General features: G+C 46.4%; 1 protein-coding gene, 1 long non-coding RNA gene and 4 other non-coding genes across 6 annotated transcripts in view; 4 read left to right on the top strand and 2 right to left on the bottom strand.

Moving 5' to 3' along the window:
* Nucleotides 1–1,755: 1,755 nt before the first annotated feature.
* Nucleotides 1,756–1,946, top strand: LOC130405260 (U2 spliceosomal RNA). The gene has a single exon (XR_008904322.1). It is a non-coding gene; the product is annotated as a U2 spliceosomal RNA (small nuclear RNA).
* Nucleotides 1,947–2,290: 344 nt separating this feature from the next.
* On the top strand, nt 2,291–2,455 carry LOC130405253 (U1 spliceosomal RNA). The gene has a single exon (XR_008904317.1). It is a non-coding gene; the product is annotated as a U1 spliceosomal RNA (small nuclear RNA).
* A 1,889-nt stretch (nt 2,456–4,344) lies between these two features.
* Nucleotides 4,345–7,798, bottom strand: LOC130404685 (uncharacterized). Its single transcript, XR_008904254.1, has 2 exons — nt 6,392–7,798; nt 4,345–5,716 (listed from the first exon to the last, which is right to left on the bottom strand). It is a non-coding gene; the product is annotated as an uncharacterized LOC130404685 (long non-coding RNA).
* On the top strand, nt 6,889–7,079 carry LOC130405258 (U2 spliceosomal RNA). Its single transcript, XR_008904321.1, has one exon. It is a non-coding gene; the product is annotated as a U2 spliceosomal RNA (small nuclear RNA).
* LOC130405252 (U1 spliceosomal RNA) lies at nt 7,424–7,588 on the top strand. Its single transcript, XR_008904316.1, has one exon. It is a non-coding gene; the product is annotated as a U1 spliceosomal RNA (small nuclear RNA).
* Nucleotides 7,799–19,137: 11,339 nt separating the features above from the next.
* Nucleotides 19,138–20,086, bottom strand: part of zgc:110045 (uncharacterized protein LOC664755 homolog) — an 8,978-nt gene continuing 8,029 nt past the window's right edge. The window contains exon 11 of the mRNA XM_056609849.1: nt 19,138–19,214. Within this exon, the coding sequence (XP_056465824.1) occupies nt 19,138–19,214 (77 nt within the window). The remainder of the gene's footprint in view (nt 19,215–20,086) is intronic.

Genomic DNA, 20,086 nt, shown 5'->3' with positions numbered 1-20,086 from the left:
TCAAAAGGGTTTTGTGCCGTACAATTCACGGGGTTGAACGGGTTAGTCAACCGTGATGGCGGTGGCGTGGGGGGGAATGCTCGGTTGAGCGACGGCGTATGGCCGTGAACAATCCCTCCGTCTGCGGCTAACGTTAGCTCCATGCTAGCCGTGAAGGGGTTAAAGCCGTCGGCATATCGGCCGTCCATGTGGTTAACTGGGTCCATATCAGTGTCTCTTACATCTATTAAAAATGGGTTGGTGCTTATCCATCTCGACTCCATCTCGACAGGCCTCCTATTTCAAGCATTAACGGTACCTTTAGCTTTAGCTCAGTCTGCGTCCGACCGTCCGACGTCCTCTCACTTTCTTCTTGCTTTGTTAATCCCGGACGAGCCCCCAGTGTTACCTCCCTCAGCTTCCCTGCTCCGAACCGTAGTTGGGAGCGAGCTGTTTTGAATTATATTACTTGGCTCGTTGCAGGTAACTTGCTTGTCTAGTTGTCCGGTTAACATAGCCGAAGCACAAACAGTGAGGCGTTGGTGGGTTGCAGCAATGAATTAGGCTTTCTTTATTTCCACAATGGTACATTAACAAAGCATAAAAGGCTACTATCCGTTCGCACTGTAGACTCCGACTGATTTCCCGCGTGGTCCTTCGTTTTACACTACCCACAACACACCCGTTCTATTACGTCACACCTAATGCGCCACACAAACGTATTTTACCCCAATAAAACCACCAGGGGGAGCCAGAGACTGCAACACCAGGTATGCAGCGCATCCCATGCAACAAGAGATTAACACGGTCGCCAAATTGCTTTATGTTACACTTACTCTCGCATCAGCTGTTGTCTAAACAGTCACATTTACCCAAATCAACACATATCCACATCAAATTGTCCAAGAAAACGTTGATTGTCGCCGAAAAGCAACAAGTTTGCAGGTATGCGACGTATGCCCTTACACATTGTAAACAGTGTCGTTAGCCGCGCCTAGCTATCGTCACAAAACACACATTAATCAGCTTATTATTTCAACGACCCCTGGGTACATATAGTCATGCCATACACCGTTGGAAAGCTTAGATTACCACGATTAAAAGGAGACCACCCACGAGTAATATGGTTGCTCGCAGACAAAACGGCGATAGGTTGACTGAAGTCAACCCAGCAGCTAAAAACGTAACCGCTACGTCTTCCCTTTATACACAACGACCGTGTTATGACACGGTGGAAATCTTTTCTCTTTCTACAAAATCGAAACAGCTTAATACAAACCTTAACAAAAAGGTCTAATTGTCAACTAGCAAACGGTGAAGGGGATACAATTTACCTGAGTGAAACCACGTGCTGTAAGCTATTTTCTTTTTCAACTCGAGCTCATTGGCTGCAATGGCTGCAATAGAGTTCCGGGTGTTGACGTTGTTGGGGCGGGGAAATCGTGGGCACCACCATTTTGGCAGTATTCGATAGTATTGTTGGTTTATTTATTTTTTAACATTTTTTTGGTGAAGCACTGCTTCACCTGTGGTCTTATAGAAGCCTCCACTGCTCCAAACTCTATTTGTGAAACATGCAGACGGCCTAGTGAGACTGCCAGCAGGCAGCAGCAAAGAGATGTAGCGACCTCGGTTTATTTCTTCAGCTTTCACATACACACAAACACGCACACAGGGTGCTTGGTCATTCTTTTGTTTTTTTTTCGTTGTCTGTTAAACCGCCACGTGGAGCGACGTGTCTGGGAACGTCGCCTCTTGGTCTGAGCGTGTGTAGGCATCGCTTCTCGGCCTTTTGGCTAAGATCAAGTGTAGTATCTGTTCTTATCAGTTTAATATCTGATACGTCCCCTACCCGGGGACCATATATTAAATTGATTTTTGGAACTGGGAGATGGAAAAGGGGCTTGCCCCGTCCACTCCACGCATCGACCTGGTATTGCAGTACCTCCAGGACCGGTGCACCCCTCTCTCACTGTGAAAAACAAAACTAAACTCCTCCTGAGAGTACACCCGTCCGCCTGTAGACAATAAAGTGTCATTTACAATTCATAAACGCACTGTTTACAATTATTCCAACGATATTCTGTTGTTTAAGAAAGAAAAAAGGATTCTTTCTGTGGCGTGTCGATAACTCGGATCTCCAGGTTTCCTTTCGTTAAGCTTCCATCTCGCTGATTTCAGATTCGCCTGTCATCGTGTGACCGGTGGTCTACAGTGTTTATTAAAGTCTAGACATCGCCGAATGCTTTGCAACCGTTCTCCACGGGAACACGCGTGGGCATCGTTCAGCCCACCTGAACGTGTTCAACTCATACTTACCTGGCAAGGGAGATACCATGATCAAGAAGGTGGTTCACCCATAGCGAGGCTCAGCCATTGCACTGAGGCTGTTGCTGACCCGTGCGAATTCCCCAAATGTGGGAATCTCGATTGCATAATTTCTGGTAGTGGGGGACTGCGTTCGCGCTCTCCCCTGATCATGTTGTTCTAAAGAAATAATAGCTATGAATGGCTTCATCGTGCTATATTGCAGTCCATACCATGTTTTGCATCGCTACGTTTCTTCAAAAGATCACGCAAACGATGACGCGCAAGCAGTGTAATGCATTGCGTTCAAATATGGAACTCTGAGTCTGGAATAACGCATTCATTCATTCATTCATTCATTCATTCATTCATTCATTCATTCATTCATTCCTTTCATTCATTATGGATCCTTATTTCCAGAAATATTATGTGCAAGGCCTAGATTATCAAAATCCGCTAGTCTGCTGAATGTTTTGTTTATTATTTTCATACTTTGAGTTGATGTAGCTGATGAGATTCATATTATCAAGTGGAAAAGTGTTTAATTGTTACATTTTTGGGCTGAATTAAGAAAAATAATAAGAATGTATTCAGTGCACTCCCTTTGTCTGGATGACAGAGCCATTCACAGAACTCATTATTTTGACCACACAGGGAGTGCAGCCAGCAAAGTGGGGGTGTATTCACACCTCTGGTTGCGGGAGAGAAGACACAAGGACTTCTAATTTCTTTGGTGTGTTTTTTCTTTCCACTACCCCACCCCTTGTGAAAGCCAAGCACACAGAGACTCAAATTCTTTTACAACTTTTATTTTTCACCCCGAATGGGTTTCATTGAAAAGGCAATGCATATAAAACACAAGTAAACAAGATCTGTTTAATTAAAAGCTCGCCCACCACAACAAGGTACAGATCTACAGGCGAGAACACGAGAGCATGAGACGAGAGACAAACATGTACTACCATTTGCAAACATTTTCATTAAACATGGAGCTGACAGACATGCACACATCAAAAGGAAAGGCACATATAAATAACATTAATAATAATGCAAAAATCTCAACAATTGAAGAACACACACTTGTACTTAAGATACAACTCAACAATTGGCTTGTACAGGCTAAAGTGCAATAATGAACATGATTATCCAAAGACTCAGGTGACCAATCAACAAATAAAGGCTCAAGCTGTTCCTCCCTTTTGTGTTTTCTTTAGCAAACTTTTGTTAAAACTGAAGCAGACAAATACATACAAACATCACAAACACATGAAGCTGACAAAGACAAACAACATGCATGACAAAAACACAGATTATCTGAACATGAACAACCACTAAAGGGTATGTAAACTGATTGTGTTAGATTGGAACTGATTAAGGTTAAAAAGATTGACCCGCTTCTCGGCCTTTTGGCTAAGACAGTGATCCCCTCCGTTGTCTGTCTATATATTGCCTATTTAGTGGCAATTATATAGCAGGTTAGGAGGATATTGCACCATCTTTTTGGTAAGTTGGGGTCAAATACCAGTTGCTGATACCCTTTACCAAGAAGACCATTGTCCAGTTTGTTTAAACGGTAAAGTGCATTTTATTGTTGCCTGTATTACCTTGTTTACTCACTGTTTTATTGCTTTTAACATCTTGAATTTTTAAGAGTGTGGTGTCTCCATCATGTCGGTTAACCCCTCCGGCATGAGGAGGCACCACAGTGTACGTTTTAAATTTAAGTCAATCAATGGAATTTTAATTCAGATGTCCCGGCTTGATTTTTCAAGGAAGCACATCCAAGGAATCCTGAAGTTTACCGGAAACGACTTGAATTGTATTCTTACTCTGCCCTTTAACAAAGGATTCGATGTTAGCTTCGCAGCCGCAACAACCCTCAAAGAATTTTGGACACGCTACGACACGGTAAAAGACCAGTTCTCAGCATTTGAAGTGGAGAGACTAAATGACGATTCCATTAAAACCGTAATCGTCAGGATGTTCAATGAAACTGTAAATGCTGATGATATTTGTATATGGCTGGCAACAGTGGCATCACAGAGGTAAGTTATTCACACACACACACACACACACACACACACACACACACACACACACACACACACACACACACACACACACACACACACACACACACACACACAGTCCTCCTTTCCAACTCTGCATCCACGACACTCTTAAAGAGTTCAAAGTTGTCATACACCACATTGTCGAAGCCAGGGGTAGTGGACTTCCTAGTGGATGGACAGTAGGAAAACATTTTCTGCATGCTTCCAGCCACTTTGTCCTTGAAAGGGTTGTACCTCTTCCACTGTCCACCACAGTTTGGCATGTGGCAAGCCCCACATGGCCTTGAGGACTTGTTAGGCATGAATGCCTTCACTGTTGGTGCAGGAGGGACAAAGCACTGGCTGCAGGATGTCCCACGAAACAGGACGGAGGGGGCCTGTGGCTGTGCGGGGAAGACCTGCAGTATGGGTGCTGCCGACACAGGGGGTGGGCCGTAGGTCAACGCAGCGGGTGGCCTCGGCTGGAGGTGGGTGGGCGCAGAAGGCCTCGGCAGAATGGGGGTGAGCGCAGCAGGCTTCGGCCGGGTGGAGGACGACAACCCAGTGGGCTGAACGGGTCGGTTCGCGGGAGTCACAGGCTGTGGCTCAGCAACAAATAATCTGGAAACATAAAATACACATGTGATCAGTATTGATATGACGTGTGTGCTATTTGCTTTCCACAGCCAACAGGTGAAACAAAGTGCTTATGACAACTTACCTCCGCTTCTCACCACGTCTCTTTCCAGCCTCGTGATGGATGAGCCGGTACTGGACCTGAGGCCGGTCTGGCGGAGGGAGGGATGTTGGCAGCGCAGGAGCCTCCGGGAACGGTGCGTCCGACAGCACTTTCAGGTGAGGAGTCACCTTGTGGCCGAAGGAGCAGTCGCTCCTTCTGCCACTTCAGCAGCTCGTTCTGCTCTCCCTGCTGGCAGTACTGGAGCAGCAGCCACACCAGCCAGCCGACATCATTCTCCACAAGCCACCTGAAGGTCTGACCGGCGTACTACCCGAACGTGAGGACCAGCTGACCTTTCCACAGCTCAGCCCCCGACCTCTTGGCAGCCGCCTCTGCTGTCTTGAGATCCAGCCATTTAGGGTCAACAACAGTGCTGCTGCGGGCCTCTGCCACAGACCTTGCTGCCTCTGTACAGTACAGCCTGGCCTCTCCTTGCCGGTACAAAATGATGTTGGGGTACTGGTGTAGCTGTTGATGGCTGACCAGCGATGGTTTAGTGGCCAAGCTCTTCCCGCAGACATCACAGGTAAAGGTCTCCCTGGCGATGGCATGGATCTTCAGATGACTCGCCAGGTTGGACTTTTCACTGAATGTCTTGTCGCACACGGTGCACTGATGTGTAGGCTCCTCCATGTTCCATCTGGTACAGTAAAACATGAATAAATGAGTACAACAAGCAGATCATTTAGATTGACAATATGTAGCCCTTTATTATACAGAAATGTGCTGTTGGTGTATTAGCCTAGGTGGACAACACGCTCGCCAGATTGTTATCTATGTTGTTAGAAATCAGCTACTGTTTCCAGGTATGCAGCGCATCCCATGCAACAAGAGATTAACACGGTCGCCAAATTGCTTTATGTTACACTTACTCTCGCATCAGCTGTTGTCTAAACAGTCACATTTACCCAAATCAACACATATCCACATCAAATTGTCCAAGAAAACGTTGATTGTCGCCGAAAAGCAACAAGTTTGCAGGTATGCGACGTATGCCCTTACACATTGTAAACAGTGTCGTTAGCCGCGCCTAGCTATCGTCACAAAACACACATTAATCAGCTTATTATTTCAACGACCCCTGGGTACATATAGTCATGCCATACACCGTTGGAAAGCTTAGATTACCACGATTAAAAGGAGACCACCCACGAGTAATATGGTTGCTCGCAGACAAAACGGCGATAGGTTGACTGAAGTCAACCCAGCAGCTAAAAACGTAACCGCTACGTCTTCCCTTTATACACAACGACCGTGTTATGACACGGTGGAAATCTTTTCTCTTTCTACAAAATCGAAACAGCTTAATACAAACCTTAACAAAAAGGTCTAATTGTCAACTAGCAAACGGTGAAGGGGATACAATTTACCTGAGTGAAACCACGTGCTGTAAGCTATTTTCTTTTTCAACTCGAGCTCATTGGCTGCAATGGCTGCAATAGAGTTCCGGGTGTTGACGTTGTTGGGGCGGGGAAATCGTGGGCACCACCATTTTGGCAGTATTCGATAGTATTGTTGGTTTATTTATTTTTTAACATTTTTTTGGTGAAGCACTGCTTCACCTGTGGTCTTATAGAAGCCTCCACTGCTCCAAACTCTATTTGTGAAACATGCAGACGGCCTAGTGAGACTGCCAGCAGGCAGCAGCAAAGAGATGTAGCGACCTCGGTTTATTTCTTCAGCTTTCACATACACACAAACACGCACACAGGGTGCTTGGTCATTCTTTTGTTTTTTTTTCGTTGTCTGTTAAACCGCCACGTGGAGCGACGTGTCTGGGAACGTCGCCTCTTGGTCTGAGCGTGTGTAGGCATCGCTTCTCGGCCTTTTGGCTAAGATCAAGTGTAGTATCTGTTCTTATCAGTTTAATATCTGATACGTCCCCTACCCGGGGACCATATATTAAATTGATTTTTGGAACTGGGAGATGGAAAAGGGGCTTGCCCCGTCCACTCCACGCATCGACCTGGTATTGCAGTACCTCCAGGACCGGTGCACCCCTCTCTCACTGTGAAAAACAAAACTAAACTCCTCCTGAGAGTACACCCGTCCGCCTGTAGACAATAAAGTGTCATTTACAATTCATAAACGCACTGTTTACAATTATTCCAACGATATTCTGTTGTTTAAGAAAGAAAAAAGGATTCTTTCTGTGGCGTGTCGATAACTCGGATCTCCAGGTTTCCTTTCGTTAAGCTTCCATCTCGCTGATTTCAGATTCGCCTGTCATCGTGTGACCGGTGGTCTACAGTGTTTATTAAAGTCTAGACATCGCCGAATGCTTTGCAACCGTTCTCCACGGGAACACGCGTGGGCATCGTTCAGCCCACCTGAACGTGTTCAACTCATACTTACCTGGCAAGGGAGATACCATGATCAAGAAGGTGGTTCACCCATAGCGAGGCTCAGCCATTGCACTGAGGCTGTTGCTGACCCGTGCGAATTCCCCAAATGTGGGAATCTCGATTGCATAATTTCTGGTAGTGGGGGACTGCGTTCGCGCTCTCCCCTGATCATGTTGTTCTAAAGAAATAATAGCTATGAATGGCTTCATCGTGCTATATTGCAGTCCATACCATGTTTTGCATCGCTACGTTTCTTCAAAAGATCACGCAAACGATGACGCGCAAGCAGTGTAATGCATTGCGTTCAAATATGGAACTCTGAGTCTGGAATAACGCATTCATTCATTCATTCATTCATTCATTCATTCATTCATTCATTCATTCATTCCTTTCATTCATTATGGATCCTTATTTCCAGAAATATTATGTGCAAGGCCTAGATTATCAAAATCCGCTAGTCTGCTGAATGTTTTGTTTATTATTTTCATACTTTGAGTTGATGTAGCTGATGAGATTCATATTATCAAGTGGAAAAGTGTTTAATTGTTACATTTTTGGGCTGAATTAAGAAAAATAATAAGAATGTATTCAGTGCACTCCCTTTGTCTGGATGACAGAGCCATTCACAGAACTCATTATTTTGACCACACAGGGAGTGCAGCCAGCAAAGTGGGGGTGTATTCACACCTCTGGTTGCGGGAGAGAAGACACAAGGACTTCTAATTTCTTTGGTGTGTTTTTTCTTTCCACTACCCCACCCCTTGTGAAAGCCAAGCACACAGAGACTCAAATTCTTTTACAACTTTTATTTTTCACCCCGAATGGGTTTCATTGAAAAGGCAATGCATATAAAACACAAGTAAACAAGATCTGTTTAATTAAAAGCTCGCCCACCACAACAAGGTACAGATCTACAGGCGAGAACACGAGAGCATGAGACGAGAGACAAACATGTACTACCATTTGCAAACATTTTCATTAAACATGGAGCTGACAGACATGCACACATCAAAAGGAAAGGCACATATAAATAACATTAATAATAATGCAAAAATCTCAACAATTGAAGAACACACACTTGTACTTAAGATACAACTCAACAATTGGCTTGTACAGGCTAAAGTGCAATAATGAACATGATTATCCAAAGACTCAGGTGACCAATCAACAAATAAAGGCTCAAGCTGTTCCTCCCTTTTGTGTTTTCTTTAGCAAACTTTTGTTAAAACTGAAGCAGACAAATACATACAAACATCACAAACACATGAAGCTGACAAAGACAAACAACATGCATGACAAAAACACAGATTATCTGAACATGAACAACCACTAAAGGGTATGTAAACTGATTGTGTTAGATTGGAACTGATTAAGGTTAAAAAGATTGACCCGCTTCTCGGCCTTTTGGCTAAGACAGTGATCCCCTCCGTTGTCTGTCTATATATTGCCTATTTAGTGGCAATTATATAGCAGGTTAGGAGGATATTGCACCATCTTTTTGGTAAGTTGGGGTCAAATACCAGTTGCTGATACCCTTTACCAAGAAGACCATTGTCCAGTTTGTTTAAACGGTAAAGTGCATTTTATTGTTGCCTGTATTACCTTGTTTACTCACTGTTTTATTGCTTTTAACATCTTGAATTTTTAAGAGTGTGGTGTCTCCATCATGTCGGTTAACCCCTCCGGCATGAGGAGGCACCACAGTGTACGTTTTAAATTTAAGTCAATCAATGGAATTTTAATTCAGATGTCCCGGCTTGATTTTTCAAGGAAGCACATCCAAGGAATCCTGAAGTTTACCGGAAACGACTTGAATTGTATTCTTACTCTGCCCTTTAACAAAGGATTCGATGTTAGCTTCGCAGCCGCAACAACCCTCAAAGAATTTTGGACACGCTACGACACGGTAAAAGACCAGTTCTCAGCATTTGAAGTGGAGAGACTAAATGACGATTCCATTAAAACCGTAATCGTCAGGATGTTCAATGAAACTGTAAATGCTGATGATATTTGTATATGGCTGGCAACAGTGGCATCACAGAGGTAAGTTATTCACACACACACACACACACACACACACACACACACACACACACACACACACACACACACACACACACACACACACACACACACACACACACACAGTCCTCCTTTCCAACTCTGCATCCACGACACTCTTAAAGAGTTCAAAGTTGTCATACACCACATTGTCGAAGCCAGGGGTAGTGGACTTCCTAGTGGATGGACAGTAGGAAAACATTTTCTGCATGCTTCCAGCCACTTTGTCCTTGAAAGGGTTGTACCTCTTCCACTGTCCACCACAGTTTGGCATGTGGCAAGCCCCACATGGCCTTGAGGACTTGTTAGGCATGAATGCCTTCACTGTTGGTGCAGGAGGGACAAAGCACTGGCTGCAGGATGTCCCACGAAACAGGACGGAGGGGGCCTGTGGCTGTGCGGGGAAGACCTGCAGTATGGGTGCTGCCGACACAGGGGGTGGGCCGTAGGTCAACGCAGCGGGTGGCCTCGGCTGGAGGTGGGTGGGCGCAGAAGGCCTCGGCAGAATGGGGGTGAGCGCAGCAGGCTTCGGCCGGGTGGAGGACGACAACCCAGTGGGCTGAACGGGTCGGTTCGCGGGAGTCACAGGCTGTGGCTCAGCAACAAATAATCTGGAAACATAAAATACACATGTGATCAGTATTGATATGACGTGTGTGCTATTTGCTTTCCACAGCCAACAGGTGAAACAAAGTGCTTATGACAACTTACCTCCGCTTCTCACCACGTCTCTTTCCAGCCTCGTGATGGATGAGCCGGTACTGGACCTGAGGCCGGTCTGGCGGAGGGAGGGATGTTGGCAGCGCAGGAGCCTCCGGGAACGGTGCGTCCGACAGCACTTTCAGGTGAGGAGTCACCTTGTGGCCGAAGGAGCAGTCGCTCCTTCTGCCACTTCAGCAGCTCGTTCTGCTCTCCCTGCTGGCAGTACTGGAGCAGCAGCCACACCAGCCAGCCGACATCATTCTCCACAAGCCACCTGAAGGTCTGACCGGCGTACTACCCGAACGTGAGGACCAGCTGACCTTTCCACAGCTCAGCCCCCGACCTCTTGGCAGCCGCCTCTGCTGTCTTGAGATCCAGCCATTTAGGGTTAGGGTTAGGGTTAGGGTTAGGGTTAGGGTTAGGGTTAGGGTTAGGGTTAGGGTTAGGGTTAGGGTTAGGGTTAGGGTTAGGGTTAGGGGTTAGGGTTAGGGTTAGGGTTAGGGTTAGGGTTAGGGTTAGGGTTAGGGTTAGGGTTAGGGTTAGGGTTAGGGTTAGGGTTAGGGTTAGGATAGGGGGTTTTAACCACACTGCACCCGGGTGCAGACCGTTTTCGGTGGATATCTTTTGACAGCAAGGTGCTAGAGAAACGGGAGGCAGACGCACCCCCCCCAAAGGGAGGAGCAGCTTTCCAACGGTGCCAAGCCCGAGTCCGTGCGACCTTCACCCGCCGAGATATCGAGTCGGGCATCACATATGGTGCTGGCTGTAGCATGTTTGCACAGCGAAATCCTAAGTGTGCTCCGTAGAGGTCCCCTCAGCAGCCACCAGATGGCAGAAGCGGCCCCTAACCGTCATCACGTGTTAGTTTATTATTATTTATTATATATCATTCAACTGTATATGTGTAGTTACAGGCGGGGGTGTGTAGGTCTGTAGATATGCAGTGTAAGTTTGGGGTTATGGTTAGGGAGGGTTAGGGTTATGGTTATGGTTAGGTGATTGGGTTATGGTTAGGGTTATGGTTATGGTTAGGGCCGTTTTCGGTGGATATCTTTTGAGAGCAAGGTCCTAGAGAAACGGGAGGCAGACGCACCCCCCCCAAAGGGAGGATCAGCTTTCCAACGGTGCCAAGCCCGAGTCCGTGCGACCTTCACCCGCCGAGATATCGAGTCGGGCATCACATATGGTGCTGGCTGTAGCCAAGGCGCCCAGGATAGGGGGTTTTAACCACACTGCACCCGGGTGCAGACCGTTTTCGGTGGATATCTTTTGACAGCAAGGTGCTAGAGAAACGGGAGGCAGACGCACCCCCCCCAAAGGGAGGATCAGCTTTCCAACGGTGCCAAGCCCGAGTCCGTGCGACCTTCACCCGCCGAGATATCGAGTCGGGCATCACATATGGTGCTGGCTGTAGCCAAGGCGCCCAGGATAGGGGGTTTTAACCACACTGCACCCGGGTGCAGACCGTTTTCGGTGGATATCTTTTGACAGCAAGGTGCTAGAGAAACGGGAGGCAGACGCACCCCCCCCAAAGGGAGGAGCAGCTTTCCAACGGTGCCAAGCCCGAGTCCGTGCGACCTTCACCCGCCGAGATATCGAGTCGGGCATCACATATGGTGCTGGCTGTAGCATGTTTGCACAGCGAAATCCTAAGTGTGCTCCGTTGAGGTCCCCTCAGCAGCCACCAGATGGCAGAAGCGGCCCCTAACCGTCATCACGTGTTAGTTTATTATTATTTCGTTTATTATTATATTATTTATTTATGCAAGTCAGGATGTAGTCTATGAATCTGAAAGGAAAGTAGGTAAAATGCATCGCAATACAACAAATCAAATCTATTATATTCACACACAATATTGATTCCTGTTCCTTCACTTTGTTTTTCCAGTTGGACACACACGCGCGCGCGCGCGCGCGCGCACGCACACACACACACACACACACACACACACACACACACACACACACACACACACACACCACACACACACACACACACACACACACACAGTGTCAAAGCTCTAGGTGTTCAAGGAGTATGTCCTTGTTCTTTAGCAGTGGGCCCTAGACTTTAAGGCATAAACTGTTTGATCCGTGGTCACTTACCTCCATCAAGTAGACGAGACAAACCACTGCACCCACCTCATGAAGTAACAACCATTAGTCTGACACTCGAACCATCAAAGAGCAGCCATTTTGAAAAGTGCAGCCATTTTGACCTCAAATCAAATGGAAATGCAATCAATGGAACCCAAAGACTATTGTTAGCAGAAGTAAAGTGCTTCGGTGTTTCATCGTGGACATGCCGTTTGTTTTTTATTCTGTAGGCATGTCCAAACTATTCCACAAAAGGGCAGAGTGGCCCCCTTTTGTCTCCATCTTAAACATTTACTTGTTTATTCATTCACTCCTTCATTTAGTGACAGTCACAGCAAGCCCCAATGGCTCACACTTCTCTCCCTTTAGGCCCCAAAAGCCTGCCTGCTATTGGAGGTCACTGAGGGTCACACAGACACACACAGAGCACCAAACACTGCCCTGTGTATTGTATTAAGTCACAGCAAGCCCGAATGGCTCACACTTCTCTCCCTTTAGGCCCCAAAAGCCTGCCTGCTATTGGAGGTCACTGAGGGTCACACAGACACACACAGAGCACCAAACACTGCCCTGTGTATTGTATTAAGTCACTGACAGGCCCAGAGGCACAGACACAGAGGCTCTGGTCTATGTCTGGGGTGGCATGGGAGAAGTTGGCGGTCCGCTCCCGTGACCCAAAGCATTGTGCGGGGGAGCTGGAGCTCTTTGTATGTATTTTTTGTGTCTATATTTTAATTCACAAAAAAACCTCTTATCTTGGGAGAGTTAAGCACATGTGCTAATGCTTCTCCAAATAAGTGAAAAAGCCCCTTCCCCCCACAGCCTTATTGACTGACAGTATGACCTGTTTTTTGAGTAGTGGTACATGTACTCTCTTGTATTAACTCATGGATTGAGCAGTATCCACATCTGTCTAACATACCTGAGGAAATGTTTAAAACTAGCGTGCATATACATTGGTATCCACAAACAGCAAAACACATCCTCTCTCACTGGAGAACACAGTTTAACTTTTAATTATCAGTGCTAGAATATATACTTGTGTAACTTAAATTGAGGTTCTGTGGTGATTTAAATGGTTTAAATACATAGGTAGGTAGGCCTCATAAGCCGGCTGTCTATTAAAGGTCACTGAGGGTCCCACAGACATACACAGAGCTCCTGTGTATTGTATTAAGTCACAGCAAGCCCCAATGGCTCACACTTTTCTCCCTTTAGGCCCCAAAAGCCTGCCTGCTATTGGAGGTCACTGAGGGTCCCACAGACATACACAGAGCTCCCAGCACTGCCCTGTGTATTGTATTAAGTCACAGCAAGCCCCAATGGCTCACACTTCTCTCCCTTTAGGCCCCAAAAGCCTGCCTGCTATTGGAGGTCACTGAGGGTCACACAGACACACACAGAGCACCAAACACTGCTCTGTGTATTGTATTAAGTCACTGACAGGCCCAGAGGCACAGACACCTCCCCAGGTAGATGTCATGATAGGATTGATGTGCAACTCCAGTGGGATTACAGCTATCTCTCTCTTTCTCTCTCCTCCCCCCCTCACTCTTTCTCTCTCTCACTCCTTCTCTCTCTCACTCCTTCTCTCTCTCACTCCTTCTCTCTCTCACTCCTTCTCTCTCTCTCTCTCTATCCCTCTCTCTCCCTCTCCCTCTCTCTCTCACTCCTTCTCCCTCTCACTCCTTCTCCTTCTCCTTCTCCCTCTCACTCCTTCTCCTTCTCCTTCTCCCTCTCACTCCTTCTCCCTCTCACTCCTTCTCCTTCTCCCTCTCACTCCTTCTCCCTCCTTCTCCCTCTCACTCCTTCTCCCTCTCACTCCTTCTCCTTCTCACTCCTTCTCCCTCTCACTCCTTCTCCCTCCTTCTCCCTCTCACTCCTTCTCCCTCTCACTCCTTCTCCCTCTCCCTCCTTCTCCCTCTCACTCCTTCTCCCTCTCCCTCCTTCTCCCTCTCCCTCATTCTCCCTCTCCCTCATTCTCCTTCTCTGCCCTGCTTAATTAATAGTGATTAATAGTGTCAGAGTGTATGGAAGTATGCACATGGAAGTGTAAGCATTAGAGCATTCATAACTCTATTGCTGGATGTATTGGTAGTGTTTGCGTGCATGGAAGTTTGCACATGGAGCCAGTGTTTCCCCCACGTTGGGGGTCTTATTGTCGGATAGATTAATAGTGTCAGAGTGTATGGAAGTATGCACATGGAAGTGTAAGCATTAGAACATCATAACTCTATTGCTGGATGTATTGGTAGTGTTTGCGTGCATGGAAGTTTGCACATGGAGCCAGTGTTTCCCACACATTGGGGGTCTTATTGTCGGATAGTTTAATAGTGTCAGAGTGTATGGAAGTATGCACATGGAAGTGTAAGCATTAGAACATTCATAACTCTATTGCTGGATGTATTGGTAGTGTTTGCGTGCATGGAAGTTTGCACATGGAGCCAGTGTTTCCCCCACGTTGGGGGTCTTATTGTCGGATAGTTTAATAGCGTCAGAGTGTATGGAAGTATGCACATGGAAGTGTAAGCATTAGAACATTCATAACTCTATTGCTGGATGTATTGGTAGTGTTTGCGTGCATGGAATAAAATAACCTGTTTGTAAATATATATCTATGTTTTGTGTCCTTCAATGTTTGACATATTTATTGATTGCATTAGTTCACATCTTTTATATTAGTTGACAGTAGTTCATTGGAAAAACAAAAAACAACCTCACATATAAACAAAATGAAGCAACTGTCCCATATTCCTATAAATGCATTTGAAGTAGACATTGAGACTCACAAAAAATGGACGCTATAGGACAGCGATCATGATTTGTCTCGATATCAGAATAACAACAATGGGTCAAATAGCAATGGCTGGTGGATTGGCCATGAAGTAGGTCTGTAGATATGCAGTGTACGTTTGTCCAGGCCCTGCAAGTCAGGATGTAGTCATTTTTCTGATCACCAGCCACCACTGTTATCCATATTCATATATTGATATTACCGCGGCACCACATATGCTGCTGGCTGTAGCAGGTTTGCACATGCAGCGAAATCCAAAGTGTGCTCCGTTGAGGTCCCCTCAGCAGCCACCAGATGGCAGAAGCGGCCCTTAACCGTCATCACGTGTTAGTTTTCGGTGGATATCTTTTGAGAGCAAGGTCCTAGAGAAACGGGAGGCAGACGCACCCCCCCCAAAGGGAGGATCAGCTTTCCAACGGTGCCAAGCCCGAGTCCGTGCGACCTTCACCCGCCGAGATATCGAGTCGGGCATCACATATGGTGCTGGCTGTAGCATGTTTGCACAGCGAAATCCTAAGTGTGCTCCGTAGAGGTCCCCTCAGCAGCCACCAGATGGCAGAAGCGGCCCCTAACCGTCATCACGTGTTAGTTTATTATTATTTATTTTATATCATTCAACTGTATATGTGTAGTTACAGGCGGGGGTGTGTAGGTCTGTAGATATGCAGTGTAAGTTTGGGGTTATGGTTAGGGAGGGTTAGGGTTATGGTTATGGTTAGGTGATTGGGTTATGGTTAGGGTTATGGTTATGGTTAGGCCGTTTTCGGTGGATATCTTTTGAGAGCAAGGTCCTAGAGAAACGGGAGGCAGACGCACCCCCCCCAAAGGGTTAGGGTTAGGGTTAGGGTTAGGGTTAGGGTTAGGGTTAGGGTTAGGGTTAGGGTTAGGGTTAGGGTTAGGGTTAGGGTTAGGGTTAGGGTTAGGGTTAGGGTTAGGTTTTTATAGTGACATTCGGCTTTTGATGGTCATGGACCCTTGGTGCACTGGCACACCATCTCCCGATCCTTTCATATAATTTTCTTAGGTTTTTTCTTTTTTTGTTGTTTGTTTTCTTTTTTGTTTTTTTTGGTGATTTATGTATTTTTCATTTTTTCATTTTTTTGTGTTTTCTTTTCTTTTTCTGTAAAGAAGAAATATATATATAATAAAAAGATAAAAACAGAGGAAGGGAAGGAAGAGCAGGTGGAACCAGCAGCTGGGGTCTGAGGAGGCGCGGAGCAGTCTATTTTGTACCCCCAGGGGGATCAGAGGGAGCAGGGTACCGTCATCGGCAGAGTGCCCAGGGGGCCGGGGCCCCGGGAAACCTCCCATAATGGGGTGGTCGGCGCAGCAAACGGGTCGATAAAAACACTTCTAGTAAAATGGTGCATGCTAATAAAAATGGGGGATAAAAGAATCCTACCCATCAACCTTTAAATAAGTAAAAAGTATGTATGCAGGAATAAAATAAATATAAAAAGAGAAGAAAGATAAATATGTAGATATATAACTATAAATAAATACGCACTCATACAGATTGGTTCATTCACACTAATATTGTAATAAAAAGGTGAAACATGCGTATAATAAAAGTATATAAATATATATATATATATGAATAAAATATGAAGATAAAAGGGAGCAAGCTGCAGTATCGGAATAATTCATGGGTGAACTGCAGGAGCCCTTTTAATAAAATAAAACAATCTGCATGCACATATAAAAGCATCATAAGAATATATAGAACATAATAAAGCTTAATAAATAAAATAAATAAAATGAATAAATAGGATAAAAATAAATAAGTGAATAAATAACATTAAAAGAGATATAATAAAATCATTCAAGCATTCAAAACATCCTGTGTGGAAGAAGAAGACATAAAATATTGTAAAGGAAAGCACACAGAAGGGGTAAAAACATGCAACACATTAAAACACACAGTCGACCCGATGCTGCGCAAGAAGAAAGCCCAGGGAGGAGTCCCGAGACCATCCAGTGCCCCCAGCACCGGACCAGTGCGGACCCTACTCCCTGATATTAAGACCCAAGGGGGTAACAGTCCTAAGTTTAGATATCCATCTGTGCTCCGCTGCCTTCCTTTGTCTGTCCGACCAGCACGCCTTCATCTCCAGCCCGGTGATGAATAATGAAGTAATGGGGTGTGTTTGGAAATGTTTGACTATTTGAGTGTTGAGTGTGCCTATGTGTATTGTATATAAATGTTGTTTTAGTCTGTTGAGTATGGTGTGCTTTGTTTCGCCGACATAGATGATGTGGCATTCGGAGCATGTAATGGCGTAAATGATGTTTTTGTCCATGATAGTTAGTTTTTGTATGATAGGGCTGGAGGTGGAGGCGAGCTGGTTGCGGATGACCACCAGCTGCTGGAAGTGGCCTCGGTGTTGAGAGGGGGCGCCTCCAGTGTACGTGGAGAAGCGGGCCCGCACCAGGACATCCTGTAGGTTCCGGTTCTTCCTAAGGGCTGAGATAATTTTGTAATTGTGAAGTGCGGGAATGTTGTGTTGTGCGTGTGTGAATGCGTTTTTCAGTTTGGAGTGTATGTGTATGATGTTTTGTGTATATGTGCTGATGAGGGGTATGATGCGTGTGTGTGGCTGCCGCCCCAGATCGTCTCCGCTCCTGATGTCAGGGGTCCCCTCAGGGAACCTGTTTGGGAAGACCACCTGACTCAGGGATCCAGGCACTCCTAGTGGAGGCCTCACCTCAGCCGGGCTGTGGAGGATAGGAGCGGACACCAGGTCCGTCCCTCCAATGTAAGGGGGCCGGCCAAGGTGAGGCATAGAGGAGGGGGGCTGGTTGGGGTTAGGGAGATGGTGGGGGTCCACAGTGGAAGCTACAGGCGGGTAAAAGTGAGACGGAGTGGGTGACGAGGGGTTAAGGTGAGACGTGGTGGTTGTGCGCTGACTAAAATGTAACGTAGTGGGGAAATGGCTAGGGTGAGACGGGGTGAGTGGTGAATGGTGGAGAGGAGACGGCGCGCGGAGGGTTAGTGGGTTCGGGTTAGGGTTAGGGCACGGGGTGGAAGGGTTAAGGTTAGGATTAGGGTTAGGGTGAGGGTTAGGGTTAGGGTTAGGAGAGGTAGGGTTAGGGTAAGGGTAGGGGGAGAGGGGGTTAGGTATAGGGCAGGGGGAGGCGGGAGAGACCAACACACTGGCAGCGCCCAGAGACGAGGACCCAGACGGGGAGGAGGATCCCGAGGGGGCCCGTCGCCCGAGCTCCGCCAATGTGCTGGACAAGATGGTACGCAAAAACCGCTTGGTGTACCCCCTGCCCCTCAGGACCCTGAAGAGGGTCCTGGTCGCGCCCCGCATGTCCGTCTCCTCTGTGCAGAGTCTGTGAAACCGGATGATTTGTGATTTAATAATACCCGCGAATGTGTGTTTGGGGTGATAACTACTTTTATGGAGGAGTGCGTGTGTATCGGTGGGTTTGAAAAAAACTTTTGTATGGAGAACTGTTTGTGGTGCATTTGTGTGTGGGAAAAAGACAGTTGTATCTAAAAAATCTATGTGTTGTGCATGTTGTGTGTATTTAACCTTAATTGTAGGGTGATGTGTATTGAATATGTGTATGAATTGTAGGAAGTGATCTAAACTATGTGGCCAGACCCCGAAGATGTCATCCAGGAACCGACAGTACACCTGTGGCAGCAATGGGCAAGACTGCAGAGCAGAATGTTCGAACCCAGCCATATAGATGTTAGCATAGCTGGGTGCGAACTTCTTGCCCATTGCTGTCCCGTGCGTCTGGAGGTAATGCTTGCCGTTGAAGACGAAGTCATTCCTGCGCAGATTTATTCTAGGAGCTCCAACAGGTGACTGTCGGGCCTGTCGGGGTCTGGGTACCGGAGGAGTGCAGAGCGGACAGCCCGCAGGCCGCAATCTATGTCAATATTGGTGTATAAAGAATCTATCAATTGAAAATAAAAACGCTTGTGTGGAAACCGGTGTGTTATTTAGTGTTTGGATGAAGTGGTAGGTATCTTTGATGTAGCTGGGGTGTTTCCGGGAGATGGGGTTGAGATAGTATTCTATAAACTCAGCTGCTGCAGAGGACTCGCTACCGCAATCGGAGATGATGGGCCGTCCCGGCGGCACTAAGAAGGGGACCGTCCAGGACTCGGGCGCCTTGTGGATCTTGGGCAGAAGGTAAAAGAGGCGTTCGCGTGGAGTGTCTGGACCATCTAAATATATTTTCTGTCTATGTGTAATGTATTTAAGTTTATGGAGGTCAGTAAATATATTCCGAATTTGATGTTGTGTGGCCAATTGGAGCGAATCCTGTATGGGTCTGTAATGTAATGTGTTCCCTAACTGTCTGTGTGCTTCTAAGAGGTATTGTTGTGTATCTAAGATGACTATTTTGGAACCTTTGGTCTGCAGGTTTAATGACTATGTGTTTGTAATTACGCAGGTGTCTAAGTGCCGTATAGTCTTGTTCAGTAATGTTGGGTGTTTCTAAGGTGTTGGTTGAGTGGTTATGTGTGGCTATGTATTATTGCAACGGAGGAGTGTGGTGAGGTTCCCCGACAGAGACGCCCGGCGGTGGTTCCCAACTGGACGGTCCCTGAAATGGTGGAATGGGCCCACCGGGACGGTCATGGAAGTGTTCTATGAGTTTTAATGACCTGTTATATTTATGGATATCCCTAAGGAATTCTAGTTTGTCTGAGGTATGAGGGGTGGGGATGAAGCTGAGGCCCCTCTGCAGCAGCTGAGTCTCCATTTCTGACAGATGAAAGATGGTTGATAGATTTAAAATGTTAGATTCCTGGGGGCGGGGGTGTCCCTGTTGGGACTTAGCCCCCGCCCGAAGTTTAACTGAGACAGCCAGTGTTGTAATATATGTGATGCAGTGTTGGTGGTCCAATGTATGTCGTCGTGAGCTGTGTAGAATTCAGAGTGGTGTATTTCAAATAATGTATTGTATTTAGTAGTGATGAATGCATTAAGTTTGGTTAGTAGTGTCTGATGTGGTGCTGCTAAGTGTTTGGAGAAATATGAGGGGG

This window comes from Gadus chalcogrammus, chromosome 15, assembly GCF_026213295.1.
Source record: "Gadus chalcogrammus isolate NIFS_2021 chromosome 15, NIFS_Gcha_1.0, whole genome shotgun sequence".
Lineage (NCBI taxonomy): Eukaryota > Metazoa > Chordata > Actinopteri > Gadiformes > Gadidae > Gadus > Gadus chalcogrammus.
This window is presented reverse-complemented; position numbering and strand designations above follow the sequence as displayed.